General features: G+C 42.9%; 1 protein-coding gene across 1 annotated transcript in view; it reads right to left on the minus strand.

Moving 5' to 3' along the window:
* Window positions 1-21,942, minus strand: part of SGSM2 (small G protein signaling modulator 2) — a 65,307-nt gene that overhangs the window by 7,432 nt on the left and 35,933 nt on the right. Inside the window, exons 12-18 of the mRNA XM_032216122.1 lie at window positions 18,072-18,206; window positions 14,732-14,882; window positions 12,530-12,594; window positions 7,847-7,992; window positions 5,928-6,056; window positions 4,710-4,886; window positions 936-1,340 (exon numbers count right to left, since the gene is read on the minus strand). Of these exons, the coding sequence (XP_032072013.1) occupies window positions 936-1,340; window positions 4,710-4,886; window positions 5,928-6,056; window positions 7,847-7,992; window positions 12,530-12,594; window positions 14,732-14,882; window positions 18,072-18,206 (1,208 nt within the window). The remainder of the gene's footprint in view (window positions 1-935; window positions 1,341-4,709; window positions 4,887-5,927; window positions 6,057-7,846; window positions 7,993-12,529; window positions 12,595-14,731; window positions 14,883-18,071; window positions 18,207-21,942) is intronic.

The raw sequence follows: 21,942 nt of genomic DNA on the forward strand, positions 1-21,942 counted from the left end.
TTAATGTTTGATTTTGCATGATTGCTGTGAGCCACCCAGAGCTGTGGTTTTCTTTAAAGTGAGCAGTCATGCCAGCATTTTAAATAAATAAATAAATAACTCCTTTTTTAAAAATGACCCTCTAATTCTTTAATTCGGGTTAGAGTTGGGGCGACTTGAGTGGAGCTGAGTGTTTACTGGACGGATGCCCTTCCTGATGCCTATGCTGAGTTCACAGCAGATTTTTTTTCCTTTGTGCCCTGAGAGAAACATCTGTCTCTATCTAGCATTGAACCCATCTTTCCAAATGGGAGGCTACCACCAGGTTACCATGCCACTCAGCTTTTTAAAGAAATAAATACCATATTTTTGGAGTATAAGACGCACCGGAGTATAAGATGCACCAAGATTTTGAAGAGGCAAATTTAAAAAAAAAAGTTTTTGCACTCTGCAGACCTCACAAAAATGGCCCGTTTTTCGTCAAAAAAAAAAAGGCATGCATAACCTTTAGGAGGCTTATAGAGTGCTTCTGGGGGCTGGGGAGGCAAAAATGAGCAATAAATGGCCCATTTTTCACTACTTTTTGTCTTCCCCACCCCCAGGAGCACTCTGGAAGTCTCCTAAAGGCTATGCATGGCCATTTTTGCACAGAGGGTTTTGGGAGGCCAAAAATTCTGTATTCAGTGTATAAGACACACCCAGATTTTCACCCTCTTTTTTGAGGGGAAAAGGTGGGTCTTATACTCCAAAAATACGGTAATAAAAACACAATTAAAACTAGGAGTAAATAAAAGTTAGGGGAGGAAATTGGATTCCTTCCAGGGAAGGAATATTTCATAAATGCAATGCCCTCTTGCCCGGCCTTTTAACAGAGGATGTGAAATTCCAATCCAAATGAATGTCATTAAGTGAGGGCTGTCTGTGCATGCCTATGTCGGCCCCTGGCCCTTGCCTACCGTATAAGAAGCAGAGAACACAGAGATGCTCTCTTCTGCAGCTGTTTTAGAGTCCACTTGGGAACCCGTCTGTTCCTCCATCGCACAGCCCGAAGGAGCCGAGCCCTTGATTGGTGAAACGTGATCCAGATCCGGTTTCTGCAACTCCGGGCCAGCTTCCTCTTCGGTCCCATCCTCAAAGCAAATGCTTTGCCCATCATCAATGCTGGAGAGGATGCCTGATGTGACGGAGTAATTCCGAGAAGACGGGAGCCCGGAATCAGGAGAATCAAATTCGACCGACTGTTGTTGGTCGACTGCCACCACAACGGTGGGTGCATCTAGGCAAACTTTGGTCAATGATGGTTCTTCGTGGGCCTTCAGGTCTCGGTCTACGGAGTCCATTTCATCCACAGAAATAAACACCTGTGAACAGCAATATGTCCATCAGGGAGAAAGAAGGACATAAACATTAATAACAATAGTACTTGGACTTATATAGGCAGTCCTCTAGTTACGATAGTTCATTTAATGATTGTTCGACGTTACCACAGCACTGAAAAAAGTGACTTAAGGGCATTTTTCACACTTACAGTACAACCATCCCCATCGTCACTTGATCAGAATTCAGATGTTTGGCAACTGATTCACATTTATGACAGTCGCTGTTTCCCGAGCCATGTGATCATCGTTTGTGACCTTCTGACAAGCAAAGTCAATGGGGAAGCCAGGTTCACTTAACAACCAAGTTACTAATTTAACAACTGTGGCAAGAAAGGTTGTAAAATGGAGCGAAAATCACTTAACAAAAGTTTTACTTAGCAACAAAATGTTTCTGCTCAATTGTGATTGTAAGCCGAGGACAACCTGCATACCTCTCCATTGTGCTATGCAGCACTCTTCAAACAGTTTATAGAGTCAGCATATTGCCCTCCAACAATCTTCATTTTATTGACCTTAGAAGGATGGAAAGCTGAATCAACCTTGAGCTGATCAAGATCGAACTGCTGGCAGTGAGCAGATTCAGCCTGCGATATGGTAGCCTAACCACTGGGCCACCATGGCTCTTAATTAATTTAAGAAAAGAGTGATAGGCTATCTCTTCTGACAACACTGCTGCCCTTACTGAGTGGATTAACTCATCTCCTGGTTTTTACTATAGTCTGAACCATAAAGCATCAAGTTCATATGTCAATCTGAGCCACAAAATAATGATCAAGCTTCAAACTAATATTTCCATGTTGGATGAACTCAACTCTTGGTTTGTAGCAAGCTAACTTGGTTGAAGAGAAGGACCAGTGGAGACATAAGAGCAATCTTCCAGGGGCTGCCACAGAGAGGAGGGGATCAAACTATTTCCCAAGAAACCTGAAGGCCAGACAAGGAATAATGGATGGAAACTGACCAAGGAGAGATTCAACCTGGAAACATGGAGGATCTTTCTGACAGTGAGAACAATCAACCAATGGAACAGATGTTGCCTTTGGAAGTTGGGGGGGCTTCATCACTGGAGGTTTTCAAGAAGAGATTGGACTGCCATTTGTCAGAAATGGTGTAGGGTCTCCTGCTTGAGCGAGGGGGGGTTGGATTAGATGACCTATATGGTCCCTTCCAACTCTGTTAATCTGTATCTAAACGTGAGCTACAAACACAGCCACCAAACTGGAGGAATAACAGAATAGCAGAGTTGGAAGGGCGCCTTGGAGATCTTCTAATCCAACCCCTTGCTCATGCAGGAAAGCCTACACCATTTCAGGCATATGGTTGTCCAATCTCTTCTTAAAAACCTCCAGTGATGGAGCACCCACAACTTCTGGAGGCAAGCCCTTGAAGTCATGAATCCAGTTTCCATGCAGGGTAGAAAACCCCATGAAACTTCCAAGTATGATCTATTTAGCTTCTGCTTAAAGACATCTCAATTGGGGTTGTTAAGTTGAAAAAAGACTTTACCTGATTTTTTTGCCAGAGACAAGACTGACCCAAACTGGCTAACAGAAAGACAGCATGGTCCATGACAAAGGTGGGCAATTAATTGTCCCAAGAGGCCACAGGAGAAACTGGGACTGTTGTGGAAAGCCAAACCAACAGAGCTGTGAAGATGCGTAGGCAAGCATGAGAGGCTCTTGGTGCTCTCTGACCTTGCTTGTTTTCTTGCAGACGTTTCATTAGCCTAACAAGGTAACATCATCAGTTCTAGTAAGGAGTGCTATTTGCTGTCAAGTTTATATTCTGGTGTCTTGCCTGTCATTGTGGGGCCAGGCACATGGGCAAATTGGGGGAAAAAATAGCAGCCCCTTCAAAATAAAAGTAATCCATGCAGGCCAGACAAGGACAGCCAAAGTCCTTCGGGATAAGGCTGATAAGTACCCACCTTTATCCTCTTTGAAAATGCTGCCAAAGACTTAATTGGCAATTAGCTTGGCAAGGCTACATGGAGCAGAGTCAAAACAGAGCTTCAGAAGGTAAACTGACCAGCATGAACCAAGCTGCTTCCTGCAAAGGCTCATGTGCCTTTGCTCCTCCTTTATGTCCTATGGGAGGGGCCCATCACCTCCAAACCTTACTTTCGAGTCGTCCCTTCTGTTTTAACTGTTCTTGCCTTCTGGCAGTTCTATGCATGCGCTCACTTGGAACAGGAGAAGCCTGTTCCTCTGCCTCACTACTGTCCAATTCTGGAGGCTTTGGAGGCAACACATAATTCCCAGATGGTCCTGGCCCCCTCTCTGCCTCCGACACAGAGCCCTTGTCCGAGCCTCTCCCAGCTGGATATGGCCCGGGGTATAAGATGCCCAAGTCACAAAAAGTTGCATGACTGTTAGAGGAGAACAAAGGGAAGACCAAGTGGTTTGAAGGACAAAACAGCTGGAGTTCCAAACAAAATAGAACAAGATTTAATTTTTGTATGACTCTTTTTTCCACTCCTTCTAAAAGCAAATGCAGGTGGCAGCTGCGAATGAAGTTATAGCCAAACACGGGATCTAAAGGAACTTATGGGATCTAAAAAGGAAGTAACAGCACAACTGAAAGAATCCCAAGATTTACAATAATAGAGAAACATTATAATCCTGCCCATGTAATCCAATAACCCCCCCGAGCATACTCAGAACACAAAAGGACCACCTGAAAAAACACAGAAGGGATCAATATAGCTGAATCCAAGATGGAATTGCTAGCTTGGTATTTTTTTTCAAGGAAAAACATGATGCCATAACACTTGTTTGCACCGTCTGCTTTTGGAGGCTGTTAGGAGACCAAAGCCAAGGGAAGCATTGAACGGTCTCCTTAGATGTAGCAGTCGGACCTCACGGTCTCCTTAGACCTTGATGTATGACTACAATTGCCACCAGAATTTCCATAGCTAATCAAAGCGGTTGCTAAGTGAACTGTGTCCGGTTTTTATGACTTTTTTTTGCCACAGTTAAGCAAATTGCCTGCCATTGTTGAGAGAATCTGGCTTCCCTGACTTAATCTTGAACGGTCACTAAAGAAATGATTGAATATCAAAGACTGCTTGGTTAATCCTAAAATATGAAAATATGGAAGGATGTGAGAGCTGCTTGGTGTTTACTTTGCAGACTTTTTTTTAATGACAGAGTAAGATGCGACTTTACTGATGGACCCAACCCATCATCTTGCATCAGGAGTGGGGAACGATGGCCCTTTTGTGACTTGTAAACTTCAACTCCCAGAATTCCTGAGCCAACCATGGCTTAAGCCAATCCTGCTGGAATCAGGAATTCTGGGAGTTGAAGTCCACAAGTCATCAAAGGCCATTGTCCACCTCCCCTCTCTTACTTCATTGCTGATGGTGGAATCCCTGTGGACCAGCCGCTGCACGTGACTATCTATGCTGCTCCCGGAGGAAAACTTGGTGGCCAACTGAGACTCTTTCTCCCGGAGCTTCACCACCACTTCGCAGGCTTTCCACTCACTCATCACTTTCTGGTATCGGCGTACAATGTCCCCGTCCACCTTAAGAAGGAAGAGAAGAATTTATTTCAGGCTAGCAGTTCCACAGAATGATACTGTCAAGCGACAGGGAGATCAAGAGATCCAGGCAGTTCAAATGGGTATAAAGATTTATGGTAAGCTTAAACTCCCTACAAGAATCTGAACTACTAACAGGCAAAACAATTTTGTGGCAGATAAGGAATTCACGATAACTGGACTCTTGTGGGTGCAAAGGGACTCGTGACTGATCACGTGTTTGACTTCTCCATTGGCCTCAGCCTGGTCATCTCCTATAGATATTGAAAGGATCCCTGAAGGATTAGAGCATACACAGAGTGTAACCTATTCAGCTTTTGTTAAATTGCTGTTGAGAGAAGCTCCATTGTAACCTAACGTGCCAACTTCATAGATAAAACTTCTAGGCAAATTGCCAAGCTTAGCCTTGGTAAAGTAACTACTTATGAAAAGTAAAAAGTCGATTGTGCCAAGTAACCTTGCTTGTAACTTGAAATGTGTGTTCAGCATTCCCTAACAAAGCTCTGTCTTATATGCCAGAAAATGTATTTCTTTCCTCTTCTAAAGTCTATTGTTTTCTGTGCGCTGAGAAAAATCATGATGTTTGCATAACATGAAATAATGTTTCTAACACTATGACGATCTGTGCAAGTTGTGTAAGAATATAAGAAGTTTGACAAAAAGTTTTTTTCATGGACGGTGAGACTCATGCCTGTTTTTTTTTCTCTCTCTCTATGCCTGCTCTGTTAAGGTGGGAGAAACAAATGCCATCAAGTCTTTTTGCTTTCTGCAGAAAATAAAAACTGATTATCATTAGCCTCATGTTCAGAGTTTCATTGGAATTATCAGATTCTGAACTGAATTCAAAAATCTTACAATATAATCTGTGAAAAACTTGCTCGATCCTTAGCAGAAACTCTGAAGGCCACATTCATGCTGGGCCTGAAGCTAGAATCTCTCTGTATATCATATTACTGAGCCCCTCTTGATAAATTGAATAGTCATCTTCTAGAACCCCTCTTGGAAATACTAAAGACAAACAAGTACCAGCTCCATTTCTTTCTTGCTCATGCCAAACTTGTAGTGTCCCAGCAAGAACGGCCACACCTCCTTCCGAATTTCATGTTGCACCCCACCGTAGTAGACTCGTCGGAGCAGCTCCAATTCCTTGTAATTCTAATAATGAAAGGAAGTGAGATTGAGATTGAAACAGAGAAATTATGGGAAAATTAGCTAACACCTACCAATTCAGAAGTGGAAAATCTTCCCTTTGTAATAGCTACAGATAACTGATTCATTGCGGTAAAGACAGCTATTTGCTTAGATGGAGTCAGTTGTAAAATTAGGATTTGATCAAAATCAAAAATGTACAAGTTTGGTCTAGTGGTTAAGGCACCCAGCTAGAAACCAGGAGACTGTGAGTTCTAGCCCCGCCTTAGGCCTGAAAGCTACCTAGGTGACTTGGGCCAATCATCAGGAGACTGTGAGCTCTAGTCCCATCTTATGGACTTTGGGCCAGGCATATATATCTATCTATCTAGTTTTATTTTAATACAAACAATCCATCTTCCATTAAACAGTGTGTCTACTCTTAATACTGATATGCATAACATATCTAATACTGTAACAATCCTCTTCTTAATACAATACCATACAATACAATAGCAGAGTTGGAAGGGACCTTGGAAATCTTCTAGTCCAACCCCCTACCTAGGCAGGAAAACCTATACCGTTCCAGACAAATGGCTATCCAACATCTCCTTAAAGACTTCCAGTGTTGGGGCATTCACAACTTCTGGAGGCAAATTGTTCCACTGATTAATTGTTCTGTCAGGAAATTTCTGCTCAGTTCTAGGTTGCTTTTCTCCTTGATTAGTTTCCACCCATTGCTTCTTGTCCTTCCCTCAGGTGCCTTGGAGAATAGTTTGACTCCCTCTTCTTTGTGGCAACCCCTGAGATATTGGAAGACTGCTATCATGTCTCCCCTAGTCCTTCTTTTTATTAAACTAGACATACCCAGTTCCTGTAACCGTTCTTCATACGTTTTGGCATCCAGTCCCCTAATCATCCTTGTTGCTCTTCTCTGCACTCTTTCTAGAGTCTCTACATCTTTTCTACATCGTGGCGACCAAAACTGAATGCCGTATTCCAAGTGTGGCCTTATCAAGGCATTATAAAGGCATTAACTTATTTAATTCTATTGATATATTTTCTATATTTCATTAATCTACTTTTATTTCTAACTTTCATATTTATTCTCTAGCCATTGGTAGAATAGTTGCCATATAATATGATATTCAGTTGGTTCCTTCTCTTTAATTGCAAGTGTTAACCTATTCCTTTCTGCACATGCTAATATTTTCCTAATCACATTCTTATCCATAGGAATCTCTTCACTTTTCCAATTTTATGCAAATACAATTCTAGCTACAGTTACTACATGGATAATCAGATATACATTTTATTTACTATACGTTTCTGGTAAAATTTGCAGAAAAAAAATTTCTGGTTTCAGATCAATATATTGTTGTATCATCTTCTCCAACCACGTATGTATTTTCGTCCAGTAATATTTGGCTTCTACACATGTCCATCACATATGGTAATATGACTCCAGCGTCTGGTGCATTTCCAACATTTAGCTGAATTGTCTTTAAACATCTTTGTCAATCTTGCCGGCGGAAAATGCCATCTATAAAACATCTTGTACAAGTTTTCTTTATATGCAGTTGACATTGTTAATTTATAATTTCTATCCCCTAGCTTCTTGTTCAATTTCTGAACGTCTTGTCACCCGGTGAGGTAACACTGAACTTCAACTAGCCATTTGGAAACTGAACAACAAGCTCGGAGAACAAACCACCACCAACATGAATTATTTTTTTCAGCACCCTCATAACTTCGAAGCATTTTTAAACAAATAGTTACAATGAAGGGCTGTCGATATATAATTGACATAGTCTTGCCTTCTTATCCTTCTGGTACTTGCTCCAGACCTCTTTGCTCAGTCCCTCTGCAGCACTTGTGGGTTTATCTGATGGGATGATGGAATGGTTCACCAACGCAGACAAGTGAGTCCGGACAGTGGACAAGTGTCGGCAGTATGCAAGCCCTGTGGGTGGGGGGGAGACAACACCCAGATTTAACAGGTCTGGCATTTATTGTTCAAACCAGCAGAGTATTTTTGTGACTTATTGACCAACAGGAGGCAGTGTATGTGCAGTCCTCAACTTATAACCACTTTCATGACCGGAAACACCTTTGCTAAGTGAGGCGATTGTTAAAAGGAGTTGTGCCCAATTCTGCAACCTTTTTGTTGGGGCAATTAAGCAAATCACATGTTTGTTAACGAATTACGTTTGTTAAGTTAATCCAAATGATTGTGTGTCTTGGAAGTCAACTGGGAAAGTTGCAAATGGCGATCGCGCAATCACATACAATGGGACACTGCAACCATCATAAATACATGCCAGTGGCCAAACATCGAAATTTTGACCATGTCATCATTGGGATGTGTTACAATCATAGCAATAGACATATACCACTTCATAGTGTTTGACAGCCCTCTCTAAGTGGTTTTACAGGGTCAGCTGTCAAACCTGAAGCTGGCCTGGCCGAAGCCATCTTGGAGTTTCAATGCTGCCACACTGGAGTGAGGAATAAGGAGTGGGGGGCGGTTTAGAGACAGCTGGGGTTATGTAGTCAAAACAAAATACTTTCTCTTGGGAACCAAGGACATTCTCACTCCTGGCTGGAGGAAGGAGTGATGTCACCAATAGCAATATAGCAGTAGACTTATATACCGCTTCATAGGCCTTTCAGGCCTCTCTAAGCGGTTTACAGAGAGTCAGCATATTGCCCCCTACAATCTGGGTCCTCATTTTACCCACCTCGGAAGGATGGAAGGCTGAGTCAACCCTGAGCCGGTGAGATTTGAACCGCTGACCTGCTGATCTTGCAGTAGACCAGCAGATGCTGCCTTGATGGGGCCACGTGACTGATTGTTTGGGGTTGAGGGTAAAATGTTACTTTGAATTAGGTGAAAATCAAGGGGCTCCTCAGAGTTGGTTTCCACCCGATATGTGCCAATTTGGTATTTCCAATAAAGCTATTCTTTGAGGAATCTAGTTGCCTCCGGAGTTTTTGCTTGCAATGGATCTATTACTTGGAACCCTGACATCAGCATCTTGCTCCTAACAATCTGGATCCTCATTTTACCGACCTCAGAAGGATGGAAGGCTGAGTCAACTGTGAGCTGGTCAGGATCGAACTTCTGGCAGTGGGCAAAGTCAGTCTGCAATACTGCATTCTAACCACTGCACCACCACGGCTCCTTTAGTAGAGGATCGGTTGTAAGTCACTTTTTTTCAGCACCATTCTAACTTCAAACAGCCATTAAATGAATGGTCATAAATTGAGGGCTGCTTGTTTTCCTATTACTGAAATTGTCCCAACTGAAATTCATCCGATGCCCTTAGCCACTGCCATCATATTTAGATCTTACACAATCCAACTTGCTTTCCCAGGAATAAAAGCACTTTGTTGACAATTTAACGGCACACTCTATGAGGCTTAAAATAGCAGAACTCTGGTGGAAGGGACGTCATCAGGGTTGGAATTACAGCACAGAATTTCAATTATTCTCCAGCTGCCAATTTTAGTTATCATATAAATATGGACGTTGGTTAAAAACGTAGGAAGCTGATATAAATGTACAGTGTCAAAATGTGCGAGGTAACTTTTACAAAGTGAGGTATCATTGGCATATGACATCAATTAAATTGTCAAAAATAGATAAATAGCAAACCAGTGTTGGAAGCATGATAAGGAAAATTTTATCCTGCCTGGTGGATTTCTGAAAAAACAAAGCGATTTTGGGTGCAAATCAGTGGTGGGTTCTGGATTCCAGTCCAACTGGTACAGTTGGAACTGCCCTGGCGTCACCCACATGCACATGCACTGGCCGTGCGCACACACATACGGTGCACGCATCCGTTGTAACTGGAAATGACGCTTCTGCAAGTCTCTGTGACGCTCCAGCTGCTCAGCGGAGTGTCGCGCAGGCGCTGTACGTGCCATGCGCATGCAGGGAACCGCTGACAGCTTTAAAACACGGTATGGAGCGCGGGCGGGCCCTCCGGAGCACCATACCAGAACAGTATCCGGTGCTCTAGGCTGGCTCCGGTAAGCCCGTACAAGGGCGTACCGCCTGCAACCCACCACTGGTGCAAACTTGCACAATAATGCAAAGGATACTGCAGATTACTATTACAAAGAAACTGGAATTTTTATTGGATTTTATGAATGATGAACTGGAAAAGATATATGGGAAACTAATATTGTAGATGGTAACTGCGGCAAAATACCGCATGCACAAAGGTAAAGGAATTCAGAAATAACCACAGTAGAAAATTGGATTTTAAAACTGATAGAGAATAAAGGCAAAGTTGAGTCAAGGAAGAAATATAAAGAGTATTTGTTTAAAGACAGGAAGTATTCTATGAACTTTTTGTTGAAAAAAGAGAAGACTGAATTTATGATTCATGGCTTTGGGGATAAAAAATAAAATAAAAGAGGAAGGGGGAAAGAATAAGATGACAATTAATACTGTGTTCTCCCGAAAATAAGACAGCGTCTTATTTTCTTTTGACCCCCGAAATAAGCACTTAGCCTTATTTTCGGGGAGGTCTTATTATTTTTGGAGTGCAGAGGTGGCGAGTGTGGTCACCTCATGGCTGCTGCTGTGATGTAATATTTTCGGGGAGGTCTTATTTTCGGGGGAGGTCTTATTTTAGCACATGCACTCAAAAGCCCGATTGGGCTTATTATCCAGGGAGGTCTTATTTTTGGGGAAACAGGGTAAAAAGGGCAGAAATCATGTTTTCTTTCTATTCTGTTCTTATTTTCTATTTTGTTCTTAAACTTTTCATTTTGTACACTTTTATTTTACTGAAAATATTCCAAGTTTTTTTTTTAATGTTTTGATTGTTCCCAATATGAAGATTATTTCCTATGGCTATAGACCAGGAAGAAATCCTAAGCAAATTCAAAACAATTCATTCAAACATCATAACATTGATCAAGTTCCAATCCATCATCTTCTCAAATACAGATTTCTCTCTTGACCATAAAAACACACAAATGGCTTTAAGTACATGGCCTACAGTTTGGTTTTTACCCATTCAGATGCAATTGAAGGCCAATAAATACATGGTCCTTTAGGTGCAAATTTCCATGCTCTTGGGCTTGTTCAGGATTCTACCTTTTTCAACCTGGCCACCCATCAGTAAGGCTGGCTGAGGCTGATGGAAGTTGCAGTGTTATTTGAAGAACCATGTTTTCCCAGTTACATTTACCTGACCTACCAGAGTGAGGAGACACAATATGTTACAGATCCACTCTCTGAAGCAGGGGTCTCCAACCTTGGCAACTTTAAAACTTGTGGACTTCAACTCCCAGAGTTCCTCAGCCAACTGGGAGTTGAAGTCCACAAGTCTTAAAGTTGCCAAGATTGAAGACCCCTGCTCTGAAGGAGGTCCATCTAATAGGATAAAGAAGAAGGACCTTCTTCATGGTGGATCCCTCCCTGTGGAACATCATCCCTGTGGAGATAAGGTTGGTTTCCACTTTGACACGCTTTCAGAAGGCCTGAAGACACAGTTCTGCCAATGGACCTGGGGGGGGGGACGGGACACACAAGGTGATACCGAGACCATCAAGTGGTTGGTTTGATTCTTGCCACCATGGGGTTGAGTTTTGTATTTCGTGGTTTTACTTCTTGAGCCACCCCTGGAGTCACTGTGAGTGAATTGGGCAGCCATATACATTTTCTTCATCAATAAAAATAGCGTACCCAAATACATTGGTGTCCATGTGAGAGAGGGGAGGGATCAAAATTAGCAAGATGGTGGACAGAGCACTGAGATACAAGCCCTTGCCTGTTTTCCATGTGTGCGAGATGTCAACACACCGAATAAAAAGGAGGAGGTTGATCTTGGGTTGCTGTTAGCTACAAGCAACCAGGTCCACATATGTAGGGTTCAAGCCAATTACTTTATTAGGTAAAGGTTCCCCTCGCACATATGTACTAGTCATTCCCAACACTAGGGGGCGGTGCTCACCTTTGTTTCAAAGTTGAAGAGCCAGTGCTGTCCGAAGACATCTCCGTGGTCATGTGGCTGGCATGACTAAATGCCAAAGGCGCACTGAACACTGTTACTTTCCTACCAAAGGTGGTCTCTATTTTTCTACTTGCATTTTTTACGCTCTTTCGAACTGCTAGCTGGGACAACTAACGGGAGCTCACTGTTACGAGACGCTAGGGATTCGAACCGCTGAACTTTATTATATCTAGTTTATTATACAGGAATCTTCCCAAGAATGCCGGCCTTAGCCTGGGAATAGATAGATAAGGTTTTATAGAGCTTAAGGGGTATCAGTTCTGGATCACTTGCAGCTATGTAAGGATTCAGGGCTAATTCTGCACTTGAAGCCTCCTCCAACACTTGAGGCATTTCTCAACCTCTGCTCTGTCCACCAACTTCCTCATTTTGAGCCCTTCTATAGAGGTTTTTGCCTGGATGGGCCCAGGTGTGGTAAGCAGTTAGTTTGATGCCCAGCTGGGATCCAACCTCACATGCAGAACTTACATCCATAGAAGGCTCTGGAAACAATCTGCCTCTTCATACTTTCACACAACAGTTTTAGAGGGGTTCTGTTAGGGGAAAAAGAAGCAACATTCAGAATACATGCATCAAACACATTTATTCTGCCAACAACTGTCTTTGCTCCTCATTTCTCACCCCCTCCTCCAAAGGTCCTTAAAATGTTGTAATAAGGATTATTCTGCAGTGTCTTTACAATGATTCCAGAAGCAGAGATGGGCTAATCCCCTCACAGTGTAATTACAACCAGAATTTCATAGTTCATTTGAATCTAGGGTCTCCTACTGTTAACCTGACATTTTAGCCACTAGTTCTCATTGTCCTCTCCCGTGGTCAGGTGTCCATGATACACCCAACCAAGGTAAAGACCCAGAATTAGAATTAGAAGGAGCAATTAGGCCATGGAGTCTAACCCTGTTTAATGCACAAATCCACATTAAAGCTTCTCCTGCAAGGGGGTGTTTAGCTTCCACTTGAATACATCTAATGAAAGGCATCCCCCCCCCCACTCCCATTATTTTAGTATGCACTATCAATACTTCCACTCTGTTAGAATATTCATGACTGGGAGAGACATGGTAACAAGGTCAGCCAATGAATAGACATAGCAACTAAGTCAACCAATGGGAGCTTAAACAGATCTGAGTCTGTGCTGAGAATCGAAACTGAAACTACTCTGTCTGATCTGAACTCTGAAATGAAACTAACTGTTCTCTCCTGCTTGTGTTCTGCTTGTAACTTCTACCACGTTGAAATAATCTACTATTGGCATTGTACATTTATTCATTTGTTATTATGTATATAAAGAAGTTAATGAATCCAGCTGAATCAGTTATCTGTGTGTGCTTTCTGGGTTTGATTTTTCTGCAAGAAACTCTTGACACACTTTTAGGACACATGATATTGCTGACATTCAGTTGATAGTCAGCAATTATTTTAAAGCCTTTGAATTAAAATAAAGCAAGAGTAGCTTTCATCGTGGTTTTAAAATAAGGAAAATCTCCTTTGAGTTGAGCACAATTTTTAGCAAGCATGCTAAGCAACAATACAAAACTAGGTTGTCATTTCCAGAATGTCAATCAACTTCCTAGCCTGTTATTGCCCTGGTACTATTGCATGCAACAATTAACCAGACCCGACTCTTACTGGTTTCTCAGCTTAGGCCAGTGTTTCTCAACCTCAGCCCCTTCAAGATCTGTGGATTTCAACTCCCAGAATTCCACAGCCAGCATGCTAAGATGTGTAGACTTCAACTTCCAGTATTCCCCAGCCAGCATGCCAGCTGAAGATTTCTGGGAGTTGAAGAGGCTAAGATTAAGATACACTGGCTTAGACAATGTCACTTGCAAAAGGACAGATTTAAAGAAGTCGCTCAAACCCACTCCCCAAATTTGCACACTCAATTTTAAAATATGACAATAAAGAGAGCCAGTTTGGTGCAGTGATTAAGGTGCTGGCCTAGAAACCAGGAGACTGTGAGTTCTAGTCCCACTTTAGGATGAAAACCAGCTGGGTGAATTTGGACCACTCATTCTCTCTCAGCACAAGCCACCTCACAGGGTGGTTGTTGTGGAGAAAATAGGAGGAGGAAACATTATTATATATGTTCACCATCTTGAGTTACTTATAAAAATAATAAAGAGGGGATAAAAATAATCAAATAAATAAATAATAAACAAAGTCCTAACAATCTTCTTGATCCCAGTGACAGTAGCTACTGTCAGGATTCCGAGGGATGCCCTAATTAAACCATGAGTCTCGAGCCAAGCTTCAAGAGAAATCCAGTTATTTATTAGAAGCAACATATCTGCACGTACCCAAGTGAAGCCAGCTCTGACCCCACGTAATTTATGGCCCAATTATGACCCTGTTTCCCCCGCTCCCTCCAGGGTGTGTCATAAATCATATTCTCCAATGGAGCACTTTTGTGGGTTGTTGAGATCATGCCGCTCCGGCTGTTGCAGGTAACCTGGTATACAGCCTTGAGAAAAGTATCCGTGGAATGGGCTTCTGGTTGTGGCTGCCATGCTGCTGCGACACTTTCCCCCCCTCTTGCCTATGGCAACTCGAGAGCAGGCCAGGGTTGTTTGCAAGTTGACAGCTACTTTTCGTCTGTCAGGAATGGCTCAGAATTCTTCAAGTTTCATTCAAGGGGCTTGAAAAGAGATTCTAAAGAGTTTACTTCACCTGTCATGGATACAAGTGCAGGAGCTGGGCAGGTTGTAAGGAGAGCCACCGGTGGAGCAGGAAAGACATAAGGAAACTTGATTGTAGTGGTCAAACTGCCATGAAAAGAAGCCGGCACCATATCCTTGCATCTCAGTGATGTCATTAATATCTAGGCAAAAGAGGAAGGGAGGGAGGGAGGGACAAAGATTAAATCTTGCACCACGTTTCTTGTTTTTTTTTTCTTTTTCTTGGACTGGAGCATATCATGCTTTGCTGAGCTACATGTGGACAAGAAAGAAAAGGACATACTGTGCAAAATTTCCCAACATATTCCCCATATTTTCCATATACAATGATATTTATTTATTTAATTTCTACACAACCCGTCTCACTCCCCTAAGAGACTAGAAATTTACAACTAGAAATTTTATTTCCAGCTTAATATCACCTTTTGGGGTGAGGGCAAGCAAAATAGATTTGTTGCAAAATATTACTTCGTTTAAAAAAAAAACAACCACCTGATTTCTTAATCCCAAAGGTGCTTTTCAAAAAGGGAACTGGATTTTCTTGATTGTTTTCTTAAAAACATTTCGCTCCTCATCCAAGAAGCTTCTTCAGTTCTGGAGAATTTCAGTTCTGGAGAACTTGAAGAAGCTTCTTGGATGAGAAGCAAAACATCTTCAAGGAAAAACAAAGTCCAGTTGCCTCTTGAAACAAACAAAAAAAAAACACTTTTGGGACAACCATGACCTGGATAACTGAGAATCTCCACAGACTGGATTTCTTAATATATATATATATATTTTTAACAAAACAAAACTATACAAAACCCGGATTGTGCTTTTTTTTACATAAATGCCTGGCCTTCAGCTCATCCACAATGTCTGTTAACGCAAACGATTCAGCCAGAAAAGGCCAGCTAATTAAAACCATGCAAGCTTTGTTCTTTACAGCAGCACATTCAAAACCGTAGCGGAACAGAAAATAATAAAAAAAGGGGCGGAGGGGGGGAAACGGCACCATGCGAAGCATGCATTCTTGCGCTAATACCGGAGCTTAATTTTAGGGGCAACGGTGAGAGGTTAGGGAAAGAGGGATAGGTAACAGAGTCAGCTGTTGTCGGGTTGTTCGTAGCAAAAGAAAGGAGCAGGGAGCGGGGAAGGTTTGTTAGCATGATTAAAAACTCTGAGCAAGAAATAAGATCAAGCTGTAAAAGCAAATCAGGGCCATGGAAGAGAACAGAAGCAAAAAGCAAACAAACAACCGAGTGCTCTTCACCTTTAATTCTTCAGGAACGAGCTGAACAAGCCAGTATTTATGGCAACATCTCCTACAGTCAATCAGAAAGAGATGGGAGAGTTTCGTTCCCCCCCCCTCCCACTTTTCTCTTCCATTGGTAAGAAAAGATCTTGGAATTGTTATTGTTATTGAGAAAAGAATAAACACTGTCCTTTTAAGGTGAACCCCACAGACGCTAAGAATTCAGATGAAAGGTACCTGAATTTGTGAAGAATTAGAGTGAACAGCATCTTCAGAATGAGCTTAAAGGTTTTGGTTTGCGGCGATGGATCTCTGCCAAATTTTTAGACACATGCAAAAAGTTAAAGAAATTGCAAGGGACTCAAAGCAAAATGAAGAGCAAACCAGGTACAACAGTACTGTCATTAAGCACATCAGGGAGCGCACCCATCCCAAATCTCAATGCTCAATGTTTTAGAGGGGCTTCCAGTGTAGATAAGGGGGTATGTGACCTCTTAGTTACTTCCAAGGAATTGTAACCACCAAAGGAGAAAAAACAACAGTCTGGCTAGTTCAGAACGTCATTTCCAGGTGACCCTCAATCAAGGGGCATTGGAAAGCACCGTGGTCATCCTGCTCTCCAGAAACAGGGACCAAGGTGTCTTCTTCCTCTGTTGCTGAAGTCCATGCAAAGCCTCAAGGCTGTGAATCATGGATATTCTCCTCCTCCATAAATGTGTCTGATCTCCTTTCCAACTGGTTCGGGGGCGTCATGTTCATCCGGTCTTATGGCAGAGAATTCCCTAGAATAAATTACCTGTCCCGAATCTCTCTGCATAATAAATGGTAGTTCCAATGGACAACCTTGGGATGGAGATTTGTGATGCAGAGAATTTCTTCACATCAAATCCTATGATCCTATGCCCCCATCACACACTCCATTATGTAACCAGGGGAATTAAATTCATAATGACCTCCCCAGTTCATAATTCCGTTGTTCTCCTTTCTGCAACTTTCCTAGCTCAACAGGATGTTTTTGGGAGGTGTAGTTAACTACAAACATCTTGGATGTTCTAACTACATACGTAGAAGGGAATTGTTTTATCAGCAAAGAAAGCCAAGGTTTGGGGGTTCTTTTCTTTTGGATGAACTGGACTGTCAGGTAGTCCTATGGCCAAGATTCTGTTTTGTCCCGCCAGCAGCCAGTGAACTGGGTGGCAGACTCAGACACTGAGGAGGTTGGGGAGGAACACGGGCCAGTCCTGGAGCCTGGGGAAGGCTCTGAGGAGGGCTCTATGTTGGAGGCAGAGAGGGGGCCTGGGCCGCCTAACAGTTATCAGCTGCCTTTGCAGTCGGATATCAGTGGGGTAGAAGAACAGCTGGAACCTGTTCCTGAGGCGCGCATGCGCAGAGCTGCCAGGAGAAGGGAACAGTTAAGGAACAAGGGCCCCTCCCATAGGGAATAAAGAGGAGTGAAAGGGGAGTCAAATTAGCAGGAGACAATTAGTTCATTTAATTAGTGTGAAGATTTGTTTGTGACTCTCAGAGACTCCTTGCCAAGTATTTTCTTGTACAGTGTTGCGTTTGGAAGATATCGGCCTGGCAGCTCTGGGCACGTGCACATCGGGAATAGGCTCCAGCTGTTCTTCTAGCCCACTGATCTCCGGTTCCAAAGACAGCTGATAACTGTCGGACAGAAATGGCCCCATTTCTGCCTCCGATGCAATGCACTCATCAGAGCCTTCCCCAGACTCCAGGACTCGCCCATGTTCCTCCCCAACCTCCTCGCTGTTTGAGTCTGCTCCACCAGCTCCACTGGTGGGCCACAACAATGACTTCCCCACTTCATAATCCCGTTGTTCTCCTTTCTGCAACTTTCCTAGTTCAACAGTATCCTTTCTGGAGGTGTAGTTAACTACAAACCTCTTGGGTGTTCTAACTACCCAAGGGAATTATTTTATCGGCAAAGTTGCTTTCCCTGACTCATAAGGCTGCCCCAGCAGTGCGTTGACATTGCAGTAATGCCAACACTGTTGTACATCGAGTGGGCAGGTGTTGCTCCAGAGCCAGTGGGAGAAATGAAGTGAGTTGGGAGGGCAGGGAGGAGAAGGATAAAAACCTTTCATCCTTTTAGAATCTGTGAGGTTCCGATTGCAGATCATGGATAGCATTGCGTGCAGCTTGTCTTCCTCCTCCTCGTCATCGTCGACGGAGGCAGAGCGGCTGGCAGCTAAGTGGTGGTAGTTAATAGTTACTGCTCAAAAAAATAGTGAAAGAGGAGCATAAGAAAACAAAACGGGCGCCAGGATTGACAATCAAGTCTTAAAAGGACATGTGGTCCTCCCCTCCTTTAGGGGTCATTATATAATTCCATCTTCATGGATTTGCGGAACTTTTAATCTCCAACCAATGTCTTCTCTACCCAACCCTGAGTTTGCATCTCTCTCATCCAAACACTGATGCACCACAGGTGATGTTTTTGTAAGGTGTTAGATAGTAGATTACTCACTCAAACTTGCATGTAATCACCAGGTTCTGCTCATAAAATCCTTACCTTTTCCTCCATGGAAGGCCATTTTAGGGGCACATATAACAACAGACACCACCCTAGACTAAATTTAACAAAGCCAAATTTCCATGTTCAGATGATACATTACCCCTATGAATCATCATGCAGTTTATTAACCGTATCTTGGCTTAAAATGAGGGCTAGGTTCATTCAACAGTCTAAAATTAATGGTTGGATTCTACATCGTGATGATCCACAACTGACTCACATCTGTTTTAACCTAGTTTAGCATGTTACCCAACGCAGTGAATGTTTTTCATCCATTTTCCACTTTCCTTCTGGAGCAAAAGACAGAATGAAAGGCTGTGCTTATTTCTCTTTGTCAGTGTAGTATTCATGAACTGGAATAGGGCTTAGTAACAAGGTCAGCCAATGGGAGCTAAAACAGTTTGGAGCTTGGGCGTGGCTTAGCTCTGCAGCTCTGAGTCTGTGCTGAGCTCTAAACTAGTCTGCTGCTCTGAACTAAAACTGAAACTGTTCTCTCCTCTGCTTGTGTTTTGCTTGTATTTACTACCATGTTAGAAAACCTGCCTTTGGTATTGTATATTTGCTTCATGTGTTTTTATGTATAAAGAGAAGTTAGTGAATCCTGCTGAATCGGTTACTTGTATGTGCTTTCTGGATGTGATTGCCGCAATGAACTCTGACACTCTTTATCTTTGCAACTTATGATCTGTCACTTAGCGACTGTGCAAAGTTACAGTTGACCCCCCAAAAGGAACTTGTGGTAAGAAGGACAGCCAATAAGTTTTATAAAACAAAGAAACTTACTATCTAGTTTCCTAGTTACCATATAAAGACTATGCCCGTTATCACATTTTGGGCTCTTAGCAAAGGCGTATATTTATGAGCCCATATTTATGGGCCTCCAGTCATAAGTTTATGATTTACAGCATTTTTGCCAGAAAACAGTGTTTTATATCCAGTTTCTGGCAAAAACAGAACCATACTGCATAATGGGTTCACAAAAGTGGTCGTAAAATCAGGACTGGTTATGTAGTGATCCACTCTTCAACCGTCATGATTTATGAATATAATTGCATGGCTCAATTACATTCATAAGGACTACCTGTGTAACAATCAGTGGTTGGATTCAGCCAGTTAGTACCGGTTCGAGAGAACCAGTTGTTAAATTACACCACCAACGCACTATCAAAGTGGATCCTGGGCATGGCGCTGCGCTGAATGGAGAAACAGGCAATGGAGCGGTCAGCGCAAGGGAAGGAGAAGGCCGTTTCCCCTCTTTCTACTTTCTCCTCTTCCTCCTTCCCTTGTGGGGGCCGCTCTGTTGCCCTTTTCTCTATTGCAGCGAATGCCCAGGAACCACTTTGATAGCGATGGTGGTGCTGTTAATATAACAACCAGTTCACCGAGTGTCAGGTTGGCCATTGCTGGAGGCTCATCCCACATGTGTGGCAGAGCTGAAGGATGAGGATGGGCCACACCTCCCATGCCAGCCAATCTGACCTTGGCCGAACCGGTTATTAAATTATTTGAATCTCACCACTGGTAACAATCCAATGAAGTAGTTTAGGCTGAAAAACCTCTAGAATTCCAATCACTGAGAAGGGATCAACTTGAATGGATCTGAAACAGATTCTTCTTCTAGTTCTGATCCATCTGGAGTTGGTCAACTGGCATTCACAGAAACCATAAAAGACATAAAAATGTCCTTCAAACTCCTGAGCATTATGCCACCAGCTAGTCCCTCTGGAATGCAAGGTAAAGTAGAACTCACTTAGCTGATTCGGATGCGATAGTAACGAAACCAGTAATTCGGTATAACAAGAATAAATTACGCAAGTCCCAATGTTATGCATTTCTTCTTGGAGCAAAGATATGAGAAGAAAACTAGAGGCTTAGCTGCCCTTTCATTCATTTTTGCTGGGTCATTCAAACACAGACAAATTTGATGTTAATCCTAATCTTGGTTAGCCAAAGCAACATCCACAATATAGCTTATAAAGCTGTTTTATCCCAGCACTTAATTACGGGTTAGCAATAGGAGTGGGAACACATTGGTCCTAACAAAAGGGGCCAGAGTCAGTTCTCGCAAGATTGTAGGTTTCCCATTCGGGTTTAGCAACCTCAATCTCAACACTGCAACAATCTTATACAATTTCCCACAAAGGAATTGGGTTACGACCACCTATAGGAAATTTACTTCTGCCCCTATTCTGGGGACATTGAAATCCTGACTGTTAGCTGCCTGAGATTGCAGAATAGAAGGGAAGTTCTGGCTCTCACCGTAGGCTTGAGGCAGGGGTGTTAGCAACGGGTTCTCCGCCCGGTTGCTGGGTGGATGTGGCTATGGTGGGTGTGGCCTAGTTGGCCTCTTGCACCATGGTGGGTGCAAGATAATTCTTATTCTTTTCTTATTGCAACTGTGAATGGTTTTTCTGGGACATCTGGAGAAGTTTTTCTCATCCTCTCATTCTTTTAACCAATAGTGGGATTAAGAAATGTTAGCAACCATTTCTCTGCCCGGTTGCTGGGTGGGCGTGGCTTACTCAGCCATGGTGGGTGGGGCGTTCACCCTCCCCAGACTCTGGAGGATTTCCTTGAGCCTCCAGGAGGGCGAAAACAGCCTTCCCCAGGCTCCGGAGGCCAGAAACGGGCCCATTTCCGGCATTCCGCGAGGCCTGTTCTTTGCCCTCCCTGAGCCTCCATGCTGGCCCTATACTTATCTGGCATCCCAAACGGGCTGCATGGGAGTCCTGGGAAGCGCGGGGTGGGAAGCGTGGGGCAAGGTGGGCGGGGCCAGCCAGGGGTGGGATTTGCGGAGTCTCCGAATTGGGCAGATTCTTAGCTAGAGGTTCTCCTGAACCCATGCAAACCTGCAGTAGCCCATCCCTGACCTGAGGCTATTGAGAGATTGAATTTCCCCATCTCCCACCGTGTACGTCTTACTAAGAGGATAATATTATACAGGTAGTCCTCAACTTAAAACAGTTTGTTTAGTGACCGTTCAAATTTGAACAGAACTGAAAAAAGTGACTTATGAGAGTTTTTCACACATACAACCATTGCAGCATTCCCATGCTCATGTGATTTATATTTGGATGCTTGACAACTGACTCACATTTATGACGGTTTCAGTGTTCAGGATCATGTGTTCATCTTTTACAACTTTCTGATGAGCAAAGTCAATGGGATAACCAGATTCATTTAACAACCATGTTACTAATTTAAAACTGCAGTGGTCGTAAAATGGGGCAAAACTCATTAACAAATTTCTCACTGAGCAAGGTAAATTATGAGCTCCTTGTGGACATAAGTCAAGGACTACCTCTCCCTGTAATGCTTCAGCAATTGTAAGTTGTAATTAATTCTATTTATTCATCAGATTTGTACACTGCCCAATTGCCAACAGCTTTAGGTGGCGAGCCAAGGTGGCGCAGTGGTTAAATGCAGCACTGCA

The sequence above is a fragment of the Thamnophis elegans genome, chromosome 4 (genome assembly GCF_009769535.1).
Source record: "Thamnophis elegans isolate rThaEle1 chromosome 4, rThaEle1.pri, whole genome shotgun sequence".
Classification (NCBI taxonomy): Eukaryota; Metazoa; Chordata; class Lepidosauria; order Squamata; family Colubridae; genus Thamnophis; species Thamnophis elegans.